Consider the following 23,283-nt stretch of genomic DNA (forward strand, 5'->3'; position numbering starts at 1 on the left):
TGATGCTGCTTGGCCTGCTGTGTTCATCCAGCTCTACACCTTGTTATCTCATTTTGTGTTGTTTATTGTAACAGGTTGGTTTAATGGCTGAGGAAACTCAATATTCACCAAGACACAGTATGAACCAGTTGATTTTTCAATATGAAGGTAAACACAGCCCAGTGGCACTCCCAATATTTCTCACCTCTCCCTCACATCTTTTAAGATATTCCTTTAAACTCTATGACTCTACATCCCTTTGATCAAGCATTTGCTTACCTATTCTATCTCTTCAAGTGACTTGATATCAAAGTTTGCTTCACAATTTTACCTTTGAAATGTTTTACATTATAAAGATTGGTCCAGAAATTACAGACCAACCACTTTAATCTCAGTCGTGGGGAGGCTTCAAGAAACAATTATTTGGGATAGAATTAATAGTCACATGGAAAAATGTGGGTTAATTCAGAAGTGTAGCATGGATTCACTCAAAGTAAACAGTGTCTCGCCAAAAAAATCCGAAAAACTGCAGATGCAGGAAATCAGAAACAAAAATAGAAAGTGCTGGGAAAACTCAGTAGGTCTGGTAGCATCTGTGGAGAAAAAGCAGACTTAGGGGTCCAATGACCTTCTTCAGTTCTGAAGACCCTTATTTCATAGAACCCCTACAGTGTGGAAACAGGCCCATTCGACCCAAAAAGTCCACACCAACCCTCAGAGCAACCCACCCAAATCCAGCCCCCTGTAACCCACCTAAACTACACACCCCTGAACACTATGGGCAATTTAGCGTGGCCAATCCACCTAGCCCACACATCTTTGGACTGTGGGAGGAAACCAGAGCACCTGGAGGAAACCCACGCAGACACAGGGAGAATGTGCAAACTCCACACAGTCATCCGAGGGTGGAATTGAACCTGGGTCCCTGGCGCTGTGAGGCAGCAGTGCTAACCAGTGAGCCACCCCAAAACATTAACTCTGCTTTCTCTCCACAGATGCTGCCAGACCTGCTGAGTTTCTCCAGCAATTTCTGGTTTAGTGTCTAACTAACTTGCTGTAGTCTTTTTTGGAACAGGTAATAGAGAAAGTTGATGAGGGGAAGGCTGTTGATGTGATCTACATTGATTTCCAAAAGGCATTTGATACAGTGCTACACAAGTGTTGTGAGGAGTGTTGTAAGTCATGGAATAAAAGAGACACAATGGACACAAACTTGGCTGAGTGATAGGAAACAGAGAGTAATATCAGTGGATTTTTTTGGGCTGGAGGATGGTTGGTGGAGTTAGGATAACGTACAATTGCACAGAGCTCAGGCTCAAAGCCCGTGGCTACCACGTGGTGTAGGTTGCTTTTCCTGATTTGAAGGTAAAGTCCTCATATTCCCAGAGGACCACAAAGCTGACTTCTGATGAGTTTAACTTGAGGGTCACCACACTTTAGGTGAGGGGCAAGGTTGAAAATTTGGGATCTCCATGGTAACTCCATCAAGTAACAGGAATTAAACCAGTACTGTTGGTGTCACTGCATCAGAAACCAGCCATCTACCCAACTAAGCTAACTGATTGGATAGACTGGATAAGTTGGATGATTTGATAGATGTTTTCAGCAACCTGAGGGCTTTGAACAGAGTGTGAAACAGTTCCCACCAACAAATGGGTTGAAAACTAGAGGGCACAATTTTACAGTATTTTGCAAACGAAACAAATACAAGGTGAGCAAAAACTTTTTCACATAGCAAGTAGTTAGCGTCTGGAGAGCACTGCTTGACAATATCGTGGAGTCAGATTCAACTGAGATGTTTAAAAGGATATTGGATAATTATTCAAAAGAAACTACATGCTGAGTTATAGAGACAACAAGGTGCAGGGCTGGATGAACACAGCAGGCCAAGCAGCATCATAGGAGCAGAAAGGCTGACGTTTCGGGCCTAGACCCGAGAGTGCTTGATTTATTGTTCTTACATGTACCAAAATACAGTGAAAAGTGTTGTTTTGCATGCTATGCAAGCAGATCGTAGCATACAAGTGCATCAGGGTAGCAGAACAGAGTGAGAATACAGAAGTGTTACAGCCACAGAGAGATCAGAATTGACATTTGAGAGTCCATTCGGAAGTCTGATAACAGCGAGGATGAAGAGACAACACAGTGTGGAGCTGGAGGAACACAGCAGGTCGGGCAGCATTACAGGAGCAGGAGAGTTGATGTTTCAGATTAGGACCCTTTTTCAGAAGCACAGACTCGGGGACCGTTTCGTGGAGCATCTGCTCACTTTACGCGATAATCAACACCACCTTCCGGCTGTCAACCATTTTAACTCCTCCTCCCACTCCCCTGATGACATGTCCATCCTGGGCCTCCTTCTCATTGTGCCACAATGACGCCACACGCAAACTGAAGAAACAACACTTCATATTCTGCCATGAGAGCCTACAGCCCAATGGCCTGAACAAAGAATTCACCAGTTTTAAAATCTCCCCATCCCTGGCCTCATCCCACATCCAAACCTCCCTCTCATCCCCGTCTCCTTGACCTGACTCAACCTGTCCATCTTCTTCCCCACCTATCCGCCCCTCCCACCTCACTGGCCAATCCCCACTACCCCCTACCTGCATCCACCCATCACCTGTCCACCAACCTTTCCCCAGCCCCACCCATCCTCCCTCCCGCCTCCTTGACCTGACACAACCTGTCCATCTTCTCTCCCACCCATCCGCCCCACTCATCGCACTGACCAATCCCCACCACTCCCTACCTGCATCCAACTATCATCATCCCACTTACCTGTCCCCAGCCCCAGCCCCACCCCTCCTTCCTCTATTTATTTCCAACTCCCTTCCCCCTCCCCAGTTCTGAAGAAGGGTCCTGACCCGAAACATCAACTTTCCTGCTCCTCTGATGCTCCCTAACCTGCTGTGTTCCTCCAGCTCCACACTGTGTTATCTCTGACTCCAACATCTGCAGTTCTTGCTATCTTTGAGTGGCGAACAGCAAGGATGAAGCTGTTTTGGAATCTGTTTGTACATGTATTGAAATTTTTGTATCTTCTGCCCAATGGAAGATGGTGGAAAAGAGTAAACCGGGGGTGGGAGGGATCTTTGATGATGTTGGCTGCTTTCCTGAGGCAGCTGGAAGTCTAGATGTAGTGCATGGATGGAAGGCTAGTTTGTATGATGGATTGGGCTGTGTTCACGACTCTGTTGTTTCTTGCAGTATTGGGCAGAGCAGTTGCCATACCATGCTATGATGCATCCAGATAGGATGCTGTCTATAGTGTATCTGCAATTATTTGTAACAGTCCTTGTGGACATGCTGAATATCCTTAGCCTCCTGAAGAAGTAGATATGTTGCTGTGCTTTCTTGACCAGGACAGATTGTTGAAGATTGTCACTACAGTAAAATTTCAGGAGGTGGGTCAGAAACAATGGGACCAAATGGTCTTCCTCTGCACCATAACAATTCTGTGATTCTATGATCATGTATTGCAGGGCTTTGTAAGGTGGGGTTTGGAGCTGAAATGTTGGGGGTCCATGCTCTGAGATGGCAATAGTGGAGATCAACCTGAATTATAACAAGTGTGTTCCTGCTCTCACAGCCCCCCTACTCCACTCTCACTGTTCTGAGTGGCTGTGATAATTTTCAAGCCTCTATATGGAGTTACAGTGGGAAAGAGATTGGGATGTACTGCTATAATACAGATGTTTTTTTTAAATATTTACAATACTTATTACTAATGGTGTATAGTATGCCTTCAAACTGTAATTCTTTCTCCTTTATTTCATACTCTGGTAACGAACTAGAAACCAAATGTAGTCATAGAGGTCTACAGCATGAAAACAGGCCCTTCGGCCCAACATGTCCATACTGCCCAGTTTTCATAATTAAACTAGTCCCTCTTGTCTGCATTTAATACATATCCCTCCATACCTATCCCATCCATGTACCTGTCTAAATGTTTCTTAAATGACAAAATTGTATTTGCCTCCACCACTACTACTCACCACCCTCTGTGAAAAAATTGCCTCTCTGGCCTCTTTTGTATCTCTCCCCTCTCACTTTAAACTTGAATCATATTCGTAGCTGAAACATCTACAATTAAAAGCTAGTCCAGTGGCAACTACGGAATTGTTAGGAATAGTTGTAAAATCCAGTCTGGTTCACTAAATACTCACCCTGCATGACGCCTTGTTCTTTGACATTGCTCTGCAGCATTCCTTTTCCTCTCAAATAAAAACAAAATATGGCAGGTGCTGGAAATGTGAAATAAAAAGAGATGCTGGAGAATCCCAGCAGGTTGCCTGCATCTGTGGACAGAGAAACAGGGTTGATGTTTTGAGTCCGATATGACTCCTCTTCAAAACTGAAAATGATAGTTTTTATGCTTTATGTAGAGGAAGAAGAGGAAGTGAAACAGATAGTGACAGGGCAAAGGGAATGCTGATGATGGTAAAGGAGTGATAAACAGGTGTAAATTGTAGGTGTGAAAAGGAGTACACGGGGCCACTCTATAGAGGGCACATGCAACATGACACGATGTACTCAATCTAACTTTCATAATAGACACCATGCTATATAGTCAAAATGTTACATGATCAAAGGTCCAAGAATCCCCTCTTCCAGAGCTGACAACCTGAATGTACAGAGATAACAAGGTGTAGAGCTTCAGAAAAAACAAAGAAGGGTCCAGACCCAAAACGTCAGCTTTCCTGCTCCTCTGATGCAGCTTGGCCTGCTGTGTTCATCCAGCTCTACACCTTGTTATCTCAGATTCTCCAGCATCTGCGGTTCCTACTATCTCTAAAACAACCTGAATGTACACACAGGTTGCCATTTGTTTCAATGCAGCTGAAAGGAGACTCATTCATTGTGTTTATAACATGACAGATTTCATTACAACACGAGGTCACCAGCACTGTTAATACTTATCAATAGGCTGAAGTCTGGCAAAAGAACTGAAAGGTAGTGGGGTTAAAATTGATTCAGAGATAGTAGGAACCGCTGATGCTGGAGAATCTGAGATAACAAGGTGTACAGCTGGCTGAACACAGCAGGCCAAGCTGCATCAGAGGAGCAGGAAAGCTGACGTTTCGGGTCTGGACCCTTCTTCAGAAAAAACAAAGAAGGGTCCAGACCCGAAACGACAGCGTTCCTGCTCCTCTGATGCTGCCTGGCCTGCTGTGTTCATCCAGCTCCACACCTTGTTGTCTCAGACTCCAGCATCAGCAGTTCCTACTATCTCTTCTATTCCCATAATTTATGTCGACAACCCTTCTGGAATAATGGTACCACATTATCTGTCCATCAGTCCTTTGGCATTTCTCCTGTGGCCAGAGAGGATGTGGAAAAGATGCACATCCAGTTCTTTCTCTGCCGTTTGTCATTGGGGGGAAAAGGATTCTGAATAGTTTATGCTATAAAGACAAACATCAGAAGAGGAGTAGGCTATTCAGCCCTTTATGCCTGTTCCACCATTCAATGAGAGCATGGCTGATCTGTGGTCTAACTCCATGTTGGCCTATAACCCTGAATACACTTGATTGACAAAAAATTATCCATCTCAGCTTTAAACTGATCCAGCAGTCGTGGAAGAGAGTTCCAAACCTCTACCACTCTTTCTGTGTAGAAGGGCTTCTCGAACGGTCTGGCCCTAATTCTCATGACTATGCCCCTAGTTCTATGATCTCGAACCAGTGGAATAGAATGGCAATTTATTGTCATGAGTATTCTTACTAAACAAATACAGTGAAAAGTTTTATAAGTCGTCATACCACAGCACCTAAATTAATGATAGAAGTCATAAATAAGAAGTAAAAGTTCATCACAGTTCAATTAACAACTCCTGAGTTTGGAGCACACTGGAAAAATGGGCCAACACTGTAACGCGGTGCCTGGCTCAGATTGACCTGCCACACCGTGACGTGACTTTCATGCCGGGACTTGACTTTCACGCTGGGCCATTGGAAGACCCGGAAGTCACCTCCAAAGCAAGGATGAGACCTCCACACCAATACAAGACCGCTGTGCTGGGATCAGACCTTCATGCTGGCCTGCCGAAATCCATGGAAGCCACCAAAGACCTCCACGACAGGACGAGAATGCTATTCCAGGCTGAGACCACCCTTCCTGAACAAGACCACCACAACAGGAGACTGCCCCGCCAGGCGCCGGGCCTATCCCACCATTCTGGGCCATTGGAGGCGACTTCATCGCTGGGCCTGGGCTGGGTGAAGATGCCTTCTGCTGAAGTTGTTAAAACAAGGCAAGGTACCGTAATAAATGAAAACATTAAAAAAACTGTAGAAAGAAGTAATCATTGGCGGTCCCTTGCAGACAAGGATGACTCTCTTCCGCTCTCAGGGTGAGTCTATAAGTGACTGCATAGACTGATGCAGCTACCGTAGACTCTGTTACACTTGGGGCAATGGTTGCAGGTAAGGGTGGGTGGGGCATTGGGGTGGCAGTGCGCTGCCTTCGCTGTTTTTGCCTGGTTTCCACTTTTTCCTGACTGCAAGTCCCCAGGTGCTCGACGCCTTCCCGGATGATCTTCCTCCACTTTGAATGGTCTTGGGCCAGTGAGGCCTTGAGGGTATCACTGAGCCGCTTCTTCTATCCACCTGGGCCTCACCTGCTGTTTCAGAGCTGGGAGAAGAGCACCTGCTTGGGGAGTCTTGTGTCAGTCGTGCGAATGACATGCCCAGCCCATTGTAGCCGATCAAAGGTGTTCAGTGCCTTGATGCTGGGGATGTTGGCCTGGTTGAAGACGCTGGTGTTGGTGCATCTTTCTTCCCAGCGAATTCGCAGGATCTTGCGCAGGCAGCATTGGTGGTACTGCTCCAGTACCTTGAGATGTTTGCTGTAGACTGTCCACGTCTCAGGGCTATACAGGATAGCCAAAACCATCACAGCTCTGTAAACCATGATCTTGGTGTCAGATCTGTTGTTGTTGTTCTCGAACTCCCTTTTCCCCAGGCGGCCGAAGGCTGTGCTAGCGCACAGGAGGCAGTGCTGGATCTCTTCATCAATAGCTGTTTTGACTGACAGAACACTTTTGAGGCATTGGAAATAGTCAACGCTCTCCAAGGCCTCCCTGTGGACCTTAACGATTGGGAGTTCGCACCACAATGCCAGGCCAGGTTGATGGAGCACCTTTGTCTTGTGGATGTTCAGGGTGAGACCCATGCTCGTGTATGCCTCTGTAAAGGTGTTGACAGTGATCTGGAGTATGTCCTCTGAAATTGCACACACACAAGCATCATCTGCGTACTGCAGCTTGATGACACTGGTTGAGCTGACTTTGGTTTTGGTTTGAAGTGAGCGGAGGTTGATTAATTTCCCACAAGTTCTGTAAGTTAGCTTCACTCCAGCGGGGTGCTTGTCGGCAGTGATGTGAAGCATTGCAGCAAGGTATATCAAGAAAAGTGTTGGGGCGATGATGCAGCCCCGCTTGACACCGGTGCGAAAGGGAAATGGGATGTTGGTGGAGCCATTTTTGTTTACCACGACTTCCACGTTGTCATGGAACAGGCGAAATATGGCGACAAACTTCATGGTGCAACAAAAACAGAGAAGGATGCTCCATAATGCTTCCCAATCAATGGTGTCAATGACCTTTGTAAGGTCAAAGAAGGCCATATAAGGGGTAGGCTCCCTTCTCGGCATTTCTCCTGCATCTGTCACGCAGTGAAAATCATGTCCTTTGTGCCCGTCCGCGGCCAAAAGCCACACCGCGGCTCCGAAAGGAGTTCCTCAGCCAAGGGGAGGAGACGGTTGAGGAAGACCTTGGTGAAGAAAAAGTGAAGTGGATGGAGTAGGTGAACTCAAGTCTCCTGGGCCGATGAGCCCACATTGTGCTGCTACTCCGCTGCCATCTTGAAAATATTAGTCTTTGGAAGTAATTTATCTCTTCACGTGTCTTTTTTTTGTTAATATATTGAATCTTCAATCGGTCACCCCTTATCAGTTTAAGTTGTAGATAAACCAGGTGAAATAAGATAACAGAAAGTTACATAAACCCTCTACACCTTTGGGAATGCAGACTTTGGAAGTACTGCGCAGACGTGACCAAAGGGGCGGGGCGATGAGGCTTGCGGGGTGGGGGTTGACCCTTTGCGGTGATTGACAGCTGTGCAGCTTGGTCGAACTGCGCAGACGCGTCCTCACGGCGGCATGGGAATTCGCATCACATGATGGCGGGTCCTGGAAAGTGATTGACAGGATGGTGCACGGTTGGAGAAACACAGGCGCGTCTCCAGGAGGCGGGAAGAGTGTGACGCCACGTGAGGGCGGACCTCAGACGGTGATTGATGGTAAAGTCTATTGCGCGACCGCGCAGGCGCTCGGCGTGTCGGGGAGGGGGCGGAGCTGGAGTTCGGAGCGTGGGGGAGGGGCAGGCACGTGACGCGGCGACGGGAAAGCAGGGAGATTGCATCCAACATGGCGGCGCTGGGCCTGGCCTCCTTCCCTTGAAGGAACCCACTTGTCGTCTTTTCGATAAAGAGCAGCGGGAGGTGCGCCGTCAGCGTGTCTCTGAGGGTCCTCGTGATGGCTCAGTGCGTGCAGAGCGTTCAGGAGTTCATCCAGGACACCTTTGTGCCTATGGTGGCTGTGCTGTGCAGTGAGGCCGCCGAGAGCTCGACACGGAAAAACAACCTGAGCTTCGCCGAGCTGGTCAGGCCTTTCTGCCGCCTCACCTCCGAAGGTGAGTTTGCCGGATGGGAGGGAGCCAGAGAGAGATAGAGGCCTTCAGGTCTTTGGCCTGAAGGTGCCTAGTTATTCGCTTCTCCTGTTGTCAGATCCCCCGGGCTCTGTCACCCTCACCCGTCCTCCTCGTAAACTGTCTCTGCGCTTCATTCAGCACCTCTTTCACCCTACACCGCTGTCAGCTAGAGAAGGTTTATTTACCTTCCCGTGACTGTCCAAGTCCAACCGCACTAAACAAATGTTTCTGTGCTTTATGTTTCCCTACAAAGCATGCTGCAGAAAGTGCTGGGAATACTCAACAGGTCTGATACCGGAGAGGGAGAAAGAGTTAACATGTTTCATGGCGATGCCAATGTACTAAAACAGGGAAAAAGTTAGACATGTAATGGATTTGAAGCAGGGGACATAGGCTAGTCTGTATTTTTACTCTTAAGTTAGTGAGAAAGCTTTAGAACCCTGTTGAAACAACTGATCAGCTTTTCAGCTGACTCAAGTAAATTTTGTTCTAGACAGAGGTCCAATGAAGCTCATGTATTGTACTTCAAATTCAGCACCAATCTAATAAACATGTCTGAAGTTGACCAGGCTGGCTTGTTGCTTGTAATTATGATTTCATCCTATGCTGAAGTGAGTGGATTTATACTTGAAAACAGTGCATGGTATTTGCAGTTATGTGAAGTGAAAGCTTTTGCTGTTTTACATGTGTCATTGCTGGTGAGGGAAACAAAAAAAACTGGGATGATATCTAATGTTTTGATGTTGTAATGTATTGGTACTTTATAAAATAATCATGAGATTCAATTCTCCCAATGAGGAATTAACTGCTGGATGCATAAATGGTACAGTTTATGTTTATGCTTTGTTAATAGGGATGTGTTTGTGCAGAAATAATTCATTTGGGCTGAACAACTGGAAATGGGAGCAAGAATGGAATCCTTAACTTTTTTTATTAAATAATACTGGCCTGTTGCATTGAGTTCAATAGGCTTACAAATTCACTAGTGATACATTGAACAGGTCAGTGTATGAAACTGTCTTTGCTGCCACATTGAATTTCATGTCACAGTTTTGAGTTGGGTGATTTATCTTGATGCCTAAGTGTAGCATGTAGCAGATGTGTGTCCTGGCATTGATGTTTGTGTTAATGAATCCACTGGGAAGAAGTAAAGTGCATCAGTTGTATTACACTGGTTTTTACAAGTACTTGGAAATACCCTGCCTCCATGTCTCCATCTTGACCTGGAGATATAAAATTTCAGGAATGTAAGATTTTGGAGCAGGAGAAGTCTGTCTTCTCTGCCTTTCAGTAAGATCTTGGTTGATCTGGTTTCAAATCCTCTCTTCTGGCTGCCTCCTGTAACCCTTGACTCCCTTGTTCAAAAAGGATCTGTCTCACTAAGCCTGGACTAAATTCAACAACTATGCTTCACTTGTTTTATTCATTCTCAAAATGTGGGTGTCGCTGGTCAAACCAGCAATGTATTGCCTTAGAGAATGTGATGATGAGCTGCATTTTGAACCTTTTGCAGTCCCTTTGGTGCTGGTGCACCTGTAGTTTTGTTAGGAAGTTCCAGGATTTTGACCCAGCAAAAGGGAAGGAATGAGAATATATTTCCAAATTGGGATGATTGGCTTGGAGAAGTACATGTGGTTGGTGGTGTTCCCATGTACCTGCTGCCCTTGTCCATCTTGATGGTAATGGTCTTGGGTATGGAAGATATTGTTTAAGGAACAATGATGACTTGCTGCGGTGCATCATATATAGATGGTGCACACTACAGTCATTACCTTTGAAGGAAGTGAATGTTCAAGATGGTGGATGATGTACCAATCAAACAGGACTGCTTTGTCCTGGATGGTGTCAAGCTTCGAGTGTTGGAGCTGCATTTATCCAGCAACTGGAAAGCATTCTATCATACTCCGGCCTTACGTCTTGTAGATGGTGGATAGGTTTTGCGGAATTAGAAGCTGTGTTATTTGCTGCAGAGTTTCCAGCCCCTGGCCTACTCTTGTAGCCACAACATTAATGTAGCTGGTCAGTTCTGTTTCTGGTCAATGATGACCTCCAGGCTGTTTGCTGAGGAAGTGATTACTGCAGACTCTCAACAGATTGAGAGAGGAAAAATTCTCCCACTGCCATCTTAAAAAGAGGCCTCATTCTAAATTGTTTCCCCTAGTTTTAGTCTCCCTGGCAAGAGTAAACATCCATCTGGTATCCAATCTTTCAAGTCCCATCAGAATCTTGTTTGCTTCAATGATATAATCACCAGTTTCTTATTGTTTAATGAGATTTGACTAATTGCTTATTCATCACCATTCAGGAGAAGATGGTGGTAAGGTGTTTTATATCTGTATGGCTTGCTGGGCTATTTTCGAGTGCATTTAAGGGTCAGCCATGTTGCAGGTCTGAGACAAATCTAAACCACAATAGGCCAAGACTGCAGATTTTCTTATTTGAAGCAGATACGTTTTTTATAATCTGCAAGTTTTTTGTGCACCATAACAAACCAACTTTATACTCCAGACTTTTTAAGTTTAAATTCCATTAGTCACTTAGTATTTAAACCTGTCTCTAAACCATTAATCCTGGCCTCTAGACTACTAGCCCAGTAACATTACTGCAATGCTACCATCTCCTGTCATCGTGTTTTCATCAGTGCTGGGTCATAATCCTGGGACTCCTTTCCTAACAGCACTTAATGAATACATGCCACGTGCTCTTCGGCAGTTCATGAAGGCAGATCGCCATCACTTTTTCCAGAGCAGTAAGTGCTAGCCAAGCCTGCAACATCACGCGAATAAATGAAAAAAAAAAAGCAGGCAATGCTGAGTCTTATGAATTATAAATAGATTTAACGAACAAATGGATAAATCTTGCATAATTTTCCACTTTTATTATTTTATTCTTGTATTTATTCCCCAAGTTTCAGGATCCCAGTGGTCTAAAATGCATCTATGGTGCATTTTCAAAATGATCATTGAATTTAGATTTTGATAGGCACAAGCTTTTGGATTGAATGTTCTCAGCTATGCCATCTGTGTATATGTTGGGTACACGTTTCTGTAATGTATGTTTTCTTTTGTGCCTTGAAGAATTAACCATTTATATTTAGTAGAAACTCAGGAACTTTAAATACTGTCTTAACTCATTTGCTTACCAGTCCAGATTGTCCAGGAATTGTGCACCACACTCCTAAGTGTCCTTTTTGCGTCACCTTTAAAATTGTGGCACATGTTTGCTCTCCAAGTTCTTCCTCCCAAAACATAATAACTATAATAAAATGTAGAAAGCTAAATGAATGATCTATAACTGTCGATGTGCATTGTAACTGTTATTTTCCACAATGTGTCGACCATCTTTCCCACAATTACATGTTTTTTTTGTTTAAAATCCTGTGGACTTTGATCAACCTTGAAGGCTACTTGTTCAGTTGCCCATCCCATCTCTGAGTGGGGAAAATAAAGACTGTTCAGTTTTTGACAATTCAATTTTTGTTTTCACATTTACAATTTCGCATATACAAGTTTTACAAGTATCTATTATGGTAGTTACATTCCATGCTTGGTTTTCTTTGACATTTGATCTTCCTTGACACATGATTCTTTCAATTGTTTTGTTAGACTGACTTTGTTCTCCGTTCATTCTTATCTGTATTAATAGTCATGAAGTCACTTCCAGCTGCACGTGGTCAAAGTTGCTTGGTTTAACTTTATACAGTAGGTTTTCTAAATACTAAAAAGCAGGAGTACAACATGTCCCAATGTGGGGTGGCACAGTGTTTTGGTGGTCAACACTGCTGCCTCACAAGTGCCAAGGAACCAGGTTTGATTCCAGACTTCGATGAGTGACTGTTTGGAGTTTGCCCGTCTTCCCTGTGTGGGTTTCCCGTGGGTGCTCAGGCTTCCTCCCATAGTCCAAAGATGTGCAGGTTAGATGGATTGGCCATGGGAATGCAGGGTTATGGGGATGGGGGAGTTGAGGCAGGGAGTTGGAGGGATGGGTGATATGCTCTTTGGAGGGTTGGTGTGGACTCAATGGATTGAATGGCCTGCTTCCACACTGTAGGAATTCCATAATTCTGATACTGATACACTATGATTTTCTTAACTATATGTATTTGTTTGCTGTGACTTTAGAAGTAATGCTACTTATACATCCTCAGGTGGATGCAACAGATCTGATGGCACTCTTAGAAAGAGGTGTTCTTTGGTTCAATATCCCGCACGATACCAAAATCATAGAAACGTGGGACAACAAGGTGTAGAGCTGGATGAACACAGCAGACCAGTTCCTACTATTTCATAGAAACATGATTTGGTTGTTGTCACATGGCTATTTGCAGGAGCTTGCTGTGCTGTAGCAAGTTAATTTTTCTGTTACCTGTATAACAGCAATGCCAATGCTTGTAAAATTGTTTAATTGGCTATCAGATTGCTTTGTACAACTATCCTGAAAAATGCAATTTTAAGTATATATTTGAAAGGCAGAAGCTTTGTGCATTTAATTTATAATGTTTAAAGGGGCTGCATGTGCAAAGACTTGGGTGTTTCCATACAAATCTTTGAAGGTGGTAAGACATGTTGAGTTCTTTTTAAAAAGAGTATGGGGTCCTAGGCTTCGTATGTAGAGGCGTGGAGCACCAAATCTAAGACGCTGTCCTAGCTTGTTATAAATCCTTAATGCGTACTTCGTAATGAGAATCATGGGTACGAACTAATGAGTTATAGGTTGTCCCCTTTAGACCGGTGATCATTACACTGAGATTTAATAATCTTCAAAATGAAGAGTTTAAGGAAAGAAGGAGCACCTATTTTCAATGACTGGAAGGTTATGAACTAGAGAACTTAGATTTAAGATTATTGATTTTTGAAAAGACACCAGATTAAAAGCAAGTTTTTTTTATCTGGAATGAGCTGCTTGAAAGGGTGGCAAAAGCAGGTTCAATTGTAACTTCCAGAAAATAGTTGGAGAAATACTTGGGGAAAAATTGTGAAGTGGGGCTTGTAGCATAATTTTAAAGAATGATTGACTGAACAGCCTTCAGAGATGCTGGGGTCTCTTCCATTTTTCTGAAGGGTCTAGGCCCGAAACGTCAGCCTTCCTGCTCCTCTGATGCTGCTTGGCCTGCTGTTCATCCAGCTCTACACCTTGTTATCTGGGGTCTCCTGTATCCATCTGCTTTGTTTAATTACACTGTATCTCCGTGTACTCCAAGTCGGTATATAATCAGAATGGAATTGGAACATGCAACATTAGTAAACAGTGAGCAGAATGTTGGTTTCAGCTGTTTAGTGAATTTTTGCTATTTTTCCTTTCTGCCTAGTTCATATGCGAGATCCTAACAACCAGAGCCATGTTATTAAAAACCTGAGGATCAACGTTACTGGAATTGTTACCCAGCCGCCACAACAGACTGCTATTCGGAAACTGTTGAGTGAAGTGGTTTCTGCCAGTCAACCTGCAGAAGGATTGGTTGCTAATGTGATTACAGCGGGAGATTATGATCTCAACATCAGTGGTAAGCCCTCAGTTTCATGTTTGTTAATTACTTTTGCTGTGAAAGGAACCTCAACTTGTGCTCCTATGATGCTGCTTGGCCTGCTGTGTTCATCCAGCCCTGCACCTTGTTGTCTCGGATTCTCCAGCATCTGCAGTTCCTACTATCTTTGACTCAACTTGTGGAAGGTGTTTGAAGTTTAGATTTCGTTCTTTGAGTTGGAAATTCAAACAGCTTGATTAGCCAAGATATCCTGATGTTTTTCAGTGTTTGTATTTATCTAATTGAGTTACAATTAGAGTATAACTTGCAATCTCTAAGACAGTTTGGGCCCTGAAATTGGGTGGATATTCTCTGTAGCAGTACTCTGCAATTGAAAAGGGACTTTGCTCAAATGGATATTGTGTAAATGTTTCTGGCTAAACTTTGAAATGACCATTGTTTCCCCATTGACCAGACTATTAGTTTGCAAAGTGGATGATTCATTAAATTCGTGCTATCCATCCTGTTTGTGGATAATTGAAGTAGCCATGAGATGATTTCAGTGTTTGCTTCAGATAAAAAGAAAATTGAGAAGATTCAGATAGCAATGACTCCTGGTGATGGCTTGGTTTGAGAAGGAACCAGCCTTCCCAGACCACTTCGCAGCACGCCTTTGGCAAAATTCCATCTGGAGTGCCTTATCTTCAGTCACCTGGGACAGAGGGAGGGAGGGAGGGAGTGAGTGAGTCAGTGGGCTTTCCTGTTCACCTGATTTCAGGCCCAGCCGAGGTGGCTGTCTGCAGGTCTGGCTGGAAGTGGTTTTTTTGGGGACAACACCGTGACTTGGCCATGCTACGTGGCCCTGGATAAGGAGCATGTGGGTCTTGTTGCAAATCTTGAGACTGTCCCCAGTTGGTTAGACTAACTGGAACAATTGGATGATCAGGGCAATGTGCATGAGTGAGATGTTTCCTTGATTTTCTCTCTCTCTGGCTGTTAGATGACTTCACTGCATCAATCTGGTGCATCTTTATTGAGGGGACTGTAAAAGTCAGGAATAGAGAATTGCAAAAAGACACAGACTGCCAGACAGGAAGAGCTGCAAAGAGCAAGATCTATTTGAAGGAGGAGTTTCTTCACTGAAGAAACACAGCACATGAGAATTTGTATGGGATTTAACAATACATTGCGCAGATGTTTTATAATCAACTTGTTCAGACATAAATGCCTGCACAGTATGTACAGATTGGGACTGTGCATCATCGTATAGTGCCAGTGATTTGATAAATTCATTCTTGTATTGGATGTGATTTTACTTTCTCTAGTATGTTAGAGAACAGAACCATTATTTGGGTATGCCCTAAAGTAGATTAGTAATAGACATCCGCTGTGGAATGGGCTTCTGAAAGCTAACTGATGTACATATCCTCATAAAGGAATGACATCCGATTCCAGGAGAGCTGCTGTCTGTTCTTTTTTTTTTTTTTTTTTAAAAAACACATCTCCATCTTACAAAGCTCTGAAAATGACCAAACTTAGCAAGATCTAAAATCCGAAGAGCTGTGGAGAGATTCTGGAAAGGTGTTGCCATAAAGATCAACCTCTTTATTGAATTAGTTGAATACCTGTAGGCTGAGGGAAAAAAATGTGACTGCTTATATTTGTCTAATTAGCATAATTTTGTTTCCGGGCCAAATAGCTGGATAGAAGCATTATTTTTAAATTGTTGCGAATCAATATAGCACCCTGTCTCTCAACCTTATTTTTATCCACTCCTTTTATGTAACTGTGTGCCTTGCTCAGGATAGTTCCTGCAGTCCCAAGTCAAAACGTATGAAGTCTGATCTATTAGGTTATATTCTATTAAGATATTAATATTAGCTCATCCTGAATGACGCTTGTGGTCTTGCAGGTGGTCTTCTCATTCTGGTAGTTTTGACTTAGATCTGTGGGACTTTGTGGCCTGAGTATAGAGAACTTATGTTTGTGTATGGAATAGGATCTGAGGTGGTGCTGCAAATAACGTTGGGTCTTGATCCTTTTGTGATTAATTATAACGAGCATGTGCATGTACGTCATCAAAATTTGCATTTATTAACCCGAAACCTTTCAGTTGTCACTTTTTTTTTTTTGCCATTTAAAAATGTTTGCTTTTCAAATTTAATTTTGTGATGAGATGAACTTAAACAGCCCAGTATGAACTAACCCATTGTTTTCTGGGGAAAGAATGCCTAGAAACTTACTTCTGTGAACTGAAAATTCCCAATCTTTAAAAATAAGGTTTTCATAAAAATTGCAGAACTATTTCAGTGGTGGAATTGTCTTTTTTTTTTTGATTTCAAATACCTTCATTTAGTTTTGAGCTTTGTATGTTGGGCCTTCTGTTTGATGGCCCAGGCTTAATAGTCAGTGGTAAAGCAGTAATGCTCCCTGTTGATCTTTAAAACTACCCTCAAAGATCTGGTGATCTTGGTCCTGCAGACTTGTCTTTTCTCAGCAGTAGTTTAAACCTGACAAAGATGTGCAGCTGCAGAGATGGCAGGATAAGTAAACCAGGAAGCACCAAATGCCTCCAGTTTTTTTAATATTTCAAAATATAAATAATTGGTTATTATAATTAGATCAAGTTAAAATAAACTTTTAAAAACTTCACACATTTCTTTAATCACCACAATGCAGAAATTTGACATTCCACAAATCGAAAATTACCTCTTTGGGGTCATTTAGAGTGTTCAGTAATTATTTATGAAGTTTTTACACTGTTTAAAAATCCAGTTGCATTTGTTTCAATATTATATTATTTTTTGAGGAGTTGTAATAGCAAGACTAACCGTGCAAGTTTGATTTTCTCACCAGTTGAATGATTTGCCATTGATTTATGACTTGCAGATGCCACAAAATTGTACCCAAGTGAGAAGGGCAAATCACTGATAGCAATGTCTGGACCTCCACCTTGCTTTACATGTGTGTGGACTTCCAAAATTCCTGTCAGATCTAATGAAGTGTGTAGGAACTTCATAAAATATTTTGCTTGAGAGGTTAAAGTTTTTTGCAGTAAGTTTGTAGCTTTGAATTGGATTTGTATTTCTATATTGTGTTGACATAATTTTACACTTAAGTTCTGACTAGTGGCAAGGCGTCTGGAAATGTTTGTTCACATTTAAATGAGGTGGCTAAATCTTTGAAAGTGCACAGTTCAGTCTATTAGGGGAGAAAAACTGCTATTAGTGAGCAACTGGGTCAACAGTACCTCAAATGTCTAGGAGCTCTTGCGTAGTGTGAGGATATTTAGGAGAGAAAGACATACAGCATCAAAGGTGCTATTTATTTACCATTTTCAGACAATCAGTTGAAAAAGTGGTGGCTGTAAAGTCCAAGAAGAGGAGGAGATCGAGAAATAAGAACGTTGAGAGATGAGTTTCAGGAATGCATATTCAACAATAAGTTGGCAGTATTAACAGGATCTCTGGAAGCTCCTTAGGAACATTAGGTAAAGAATATTAACTAAAGAAAACATCAAGTAAATGTAGAACTGAGGGGAAGCCAACTGAACAGTTTTAAAAGAGGTAGTGGTGAGGTTTAAATGTCTTTAAGGTTGTTATTGAGTCAGCGGTTTGAATCATTTCTGATATTTGTAAAAAATGAGTTTCTGATTTTTGTTTAGTGTAACATGGTTCTTGTTAAAAGTTCATTATTAGCTATTTGTGAATATGTTCAGTGACTGACTGCCATAGTTAACAATTGCAAAAATAAGACTTGTGGTTTATAAGGATAAGTTTCATCCTGGCATCTGACTTGTCCATTATGATTAACTGGAATCATAACAGAGGAGGACCTCTTTGCAATATTAAAATGAATAGAGCTGAAAATCGACAAATCCATAGGTCTGCATCTAAGTGTTGAAGCAGGAGACGATAGAGACAGTTGATGGACTGGTGATTAACTTCCCAACTTGCAGAGATTCTAGAATGACTTCTGCAGACTGGAAGATAGCAAACTTAAGAAGGGAGAGAGAGAAAAGCGGGAACATTACTGATTTTACTCTTGTATCGGTATTGGGGAAAATGCTAAACTCTAGATGGAAGGAAGTAGACACATGGTGGTAATGATTTGATTGGCATAGTCAGCATGGATTTATGAATAGGCAGTTGTATTTTCTTAACTTGTTTGGTGTTTGTTTGAAGTTACTAACAACATTGATAAAGGAGAACTGATGGATGTAGTATGATGATGCTTTTGATAAAATCCCTGTTAGAAGTCTGGTTAGAAGAATTAAGACAGAAGGGGTAGGAGGTAATGTAATAGTATGGATTAATGATTGGTTAACAGAAAACAGGACTAAATGGGTCATTCTCACTTTGGCTTGTGGGTACTGCAAGATCTGCACTTGGGACCCCATCTGTTCACCATCTATATCCCTGGTTTGGACATGGGGACAAAATGTGATATTTTCTAATTTGTAGTTAACACAACACAAAGCTAATTTGGAATAAATGCTATGATGTTTCAGGAGGACTTTGAGTGGGCAAGAACATGGCAGATAGGAATATAGTATGGAAAAATGTGAAGTCATCCACTTTGCTTGGAGAAACTGACGTGCAGAGTGTTTAAATGGAAAGTGGAGCTGTACCAAGAGGCCTAAGTGTCTTTGTGATAGTTTTGGTGAAGTCTAATATACAGGTGCAAAAGCTTTTAGGAAGGCTCGTGGAATGTTGTTTTATTGCAAGAGGATTGAAGTACAGGTATAGTGAAATCTTTGGTTTTATATGGGCTTAGTTCGACTACACCACCTGGAATACTTTGTACTGTTTGATTTCTTTATCTTAGGAAAGATTTTTGTTACCAGAGAGGGAGTGCAGCAAAGCTTCACAGACCTAGGGATGGTGTGAATATGCAAACTTGGTATAGATTCTGTAGAGTTTCGAAGATCTCATTGCAACTTAGAAAATACTTTAAAGGGATAGACAAGGTAGATGCAGGTGAAGATGTTTCCCTGGTTGGGAAATAGTACGTGGCAGACACTTATTTGCTGTGATGGTCACCGATTCTATTCACAGATAGTGAAGGTAATATATTTTTGTTTAATTCAGCCAGGTTTTACTCTGGCATCTGACTTGTCCAGTATGACCATCAGCTGAGATCATTACAAGGATAATGACCATTATTGCTGACTGTTCACCATCATTGAACTGCAAAATTTTAGTTGTGATGGTTGCGGTTCTGGAAGTCCAGAGCCCTAGTCTGGTAATCTAGAGATCGGAGTTCAAATCCCACCATACCAGTTTTTAAATTTAAACCCCATAATTGATAACTGGTAGTTTATTCCTGATTTATGATAATGGAGATTGTGTGAAATTACTGGATTGTTGGATGGGTGGAGGTGGGGAAGCATCTCCTCCTTTTGGAAGGTAAGTTTGCAGCTCTTGCCTTGTCAAACGTATGTGAATCTCCAGATCCACAGTTCAGTGGTTGATTCATAACTCAGTTCCCTAAGGATGGTTGGTCCGTGCTGTGCTCTGAGGTAAAACAAATCATCCAAAGCAAGTAAATGCAGATGTAAAAAGCTTGGAAGTCAGGTTAAAATGCACTGAGTAGAAAGTGCAATCAGCATAGAATTCTGGAAACACTTTGGTCGTGGCAAGACAGTTGAGGATTCGGGTTTATTTGTTAGAACTGGACATTTTTAAAAGACTTCATTCACTCCTACTTGCCTTCACTGGTCCATCTCTCTTTCCTTCCTTGACGTTGCTTTTGACACTTATGATGTGAGGCTTGTTAACTCTTCAGCCTCTTTCTGTTCTGCTGAAAAACCAGTAACCAAAAAGATTAGCTATATTCATCTCTCTACAGATGCCAATGACTTAATTTCCAGCAATTTCTGTTCTTATTTTGGAATTTCAAAATCTTTTTTGGCTGTTTTCATAAATGTCTATTTTAAAATTATAGAAATTTATCTTTTTAGTGTAGTATGTTGAAATCTGCGACTGAACTATTTCAAGCTGTTATGTATGATACAGCAATTGACAATTTAAGGTGATTTTGCTGGTAGGTAACGGTATTGATAATGAATGCGTTTTATTCATTCATGGGATTCGGGCATCTCTACACCATGTATTGGTAAACCCAAATTGCTGAGAGGGCAGTTAAGTCAACTCTAGTAGTCTGGATTTAGAGTCACGTGTTTGCATGACCTGATAAAGATGGCAAATTTTCTTTCTAAAGAACATTTTTAGGAACTAGACAGTCTGCAGTGATAATATGATAGCTGTTAGGCTAGCTTTTTTTTTTGGGATTCCACCATGGCAGATGATGAAGTTTGAAGTCCATTTTAAAAATTAATTTCTTTAGCCCAACCATGACAGTGGCTCATTTAATCCTTTGCAGTTCCTTGCTGACTATACTTGAATTAGGAAATTAGTTGTTAAGCAAGGGGTATGGGTTCCTGCGTGTTGTGTAGGACTGTTTTAACATTGTTAAACCTCCCTTTGACTAGAGGGTGTAGACAGCTGATGTCGCAGGAGCTTGTCACATGGATAATGGCTCTCCAATGATTTGGTGATGTTTTCTTTGGTCAGAAACCAAACAGTTGATTGTGAGTCTACTGAATATGTTGTGAGCAACATAGGAGTGTTTTGTACTAAACCTGATGTGGTTTGTGGTTAAGTATGTTCATTCAAGCTTGTAGTTTGTTTGTTCAGTACATGCAACAGCAAACACAAAGCCTATAGATTCTTAAATATGTATGTAAAGGTGTATGCTAATCAGAAGTTTGTCAAGATCCATTTCTGCACATCAGTCATTTGAGGATCAGAAATTATGTTTAATTCTAATGACTGACTCATTTAATGAGTAACCAAGCAGGAATTTAGTGCTCAAAAGCTAATGTCTGAGGACTGTGTAGTTGCAGTTCTGTTTTTTGGTGAAACTGCATCATTGGACTGTTTCTAGGCTGCAGCATTTTCAGTCCAGGAAGTCGTTGGCATTAGTATTTTTTCCCCAATTAATGGCCACATTCTGACCATTCCACATGCAAATAAGTAGTTTCTAATGTCGTCTTTTAATTTTTTTTGAGATTTGTTTTAAAATTGATTGCCTTAAGTTTATGCCCCCTTGGTCATTTGGCCAAAAGATGGAATCAACACATGTCCATAAGATCTATCAGCCTTCTCAGCTTCATCTTCTCGTGAACGTTCATTTTGGGGAAGGGGGTGTCCCAGCTGTATAATCGCTACACAATTATTCCGGAAACTCGGCAAAGGGCTTTGAATCCCACCATGGCAAATAGTCATACATCATGGAAACAGATTCTTTGATCCAAACTCATGCACATCGATCAGATGTCCCAGTAGACCCGTCAGTCCAACTTGTCCGCTCCTACCAGACATCCCAATCTGACCTCATCCCATTTGGCCCATATCCCTCTTAAACCCTTCCTATTCATATACCTACCCAGATGCCGTTTCCCGAAACATCAGCCTCTCTGCTCCTATGATGCTGCTTGGCCTGCTGTGTTCATCCAGCCCTGCACCTTGTTGTCTCGGATTCTCCAGCATCTGCAGTTCCTACTATCTCTGCCGTTTTAAATGTTGTAACTGTACCTGCTTCCACGCTTCCTCTTGACAGCTTGTTCCATACATGCACTACCCTCTGAAAAAGTTACCTCTCAGGTGCTTTTTAAATCTTTCCCTCTCACCTTAAACCTATGCCCCCTAGTTTTAGGCTTCCCTCACCCTGGGGAAAAGACCTTATCTATTTACCCTACCCATGCTCGTAATGATCCTATAAGCCTCTGAGGTCATCCCTCAGCCTCCAATGCTTCAGGGAAAGTAGTTCCAGCCTATTCAGCTTCTCCCGAGAGCTCAAACCCTCCAACTGTGGCAACATCCTTTGTAAATCTTTTCTGAACCCTTTCAATAAAAAAAAAAAATTGGAATTGAGAATCTATTGATGACCCTGAAACTATTCAGAAAAGCCCCTCTGGTTCAATAATGTCCGTCAGGGAAGTACATCTGCCAGCCTCAACTTGTCTGGCCTACATGTGACTCCAGAACCACACCAATGATGTTGAATCTCAATTACCCTCCGAAATGACCTAGCAAAGTATTCAGTTGTACCAATCTCTACAAAGAATTGGAAGTGGACGGATAACCTGGCCTCAACCCAGGCACTGGAAAAGACAACAGCAAAAACAGCCCTGTCTACCCTGCCAAGTCCTCCTCGCTAACATTTGGGTTAGTGTCAAAACTGGGAGAGCTGCTTGTCAGAGTAGTCAAGCTATAGCCTGACGTTGTATGGAAGATGTGGTTCCATGAGTCTGACTGTCCCAGTTGCCACATCACCATCCCTGGATATGTCCTGTCGCACCAGCAGCGTGGACCCAGCACAGTGATGTACTGTCAGGTGGGAGTCCTTAACATTGACTCTGGACCTCATGAAGACTTGTAGCTTCATGTTAAACGTGGTCAAAAAAGTGGCCTGCTTGTTACCATGTACTGCCCTCCCTCGACTGATGAATTAGTGCTCCTCCATGTTGAATGACATTTGGAGGAAGCACTGTGGATGGCAAAAGCACAAACTGTACTCTGGGAGATTTCATTGCCCTCCACCAAGAGTGGCTCGACAGCTATAATACTGAACGAGCTGGTCAGGCCGTAAAGGACATAACTGCTAGACTGAGTCTGTGCCAGGTGGTGAGGGAACCGATAAAGGAAAAACTTGACCTTATCCTTACCAACTGCTGGCTGCAGATGCATCTGTCCCCAATAGTATTGATAAGAGTGACCATTGCAGAATCCTTGTGAAGATGAAGCCCCACCTTCACATTGAGAATATCTGCGGTTGTGTTGTGTGGCACAATCACTGTGCTAAGTGGCTCAGACAGCAAGCATATTGAACAACTCAACACTGGGCACCTGAGAGGTGCTAGGGGCTGTCAACAGCAGCAGAATTGTACTCCACAACCTGCAACCTCATGGCCTGGTATATCTCCCACTCAACCATTACCATCAAACCAGGGCATCAATGGAGAATGCAGGAGGGCATGCCAGGGGCAGCACCAAGTGTACCTGAAAAGGTGTCAACCTGGTGAAACTGCCAGGACTACTTGTATGCCAAGCAGCATGTGAAA

At 42.6% G+C, this 23,283-nt stretch overlaps 1 protein-coding gene across 1 annotated transcript in view; it reads left to right on the plus strand.

Annotated features, from left to right (window-relative positions):
- The first annotated feature begins 8,355 nt into the window (after positions 1–8,355).
- LOC125482994 (trafficking protein particle complex subunit 8-like) overlaps positions 8,356–23,283 on the plus strand; it is an 18,249-nt gene continuing 3,321 nt past the window's right edge. The window contains exons 1-2 of the mRNA XM_048596219.1: positions 8,356–8,674; positions 14,001–14,213. Of these exons, the coding sequence (XP_048452176.1) occupies positions 8,518–8,674; positions 14,001–14,213 (370 nt within the window). The 5' untranslated portion in view covers positions 8,356–8,517. The remainder of the gene's footprint in view (positions 8,675–14,000; positions 14,214–23,283) is intronic.

Source organism: Rhincodon typus, chromosome 4, assembly GCF_021869965.1.
Source record: "Rhincodon typus isolate 14 chromosome 4, sRhiTyp1.1, whole genome shotgun sequence".
NCBI classification, from domain to species: Eukaryota; Metazoa; Chordata; class Chondrichthyes; order Orectolobiformes; family Rhincodontidae; genus Rhincodon; species Rhincodon typus.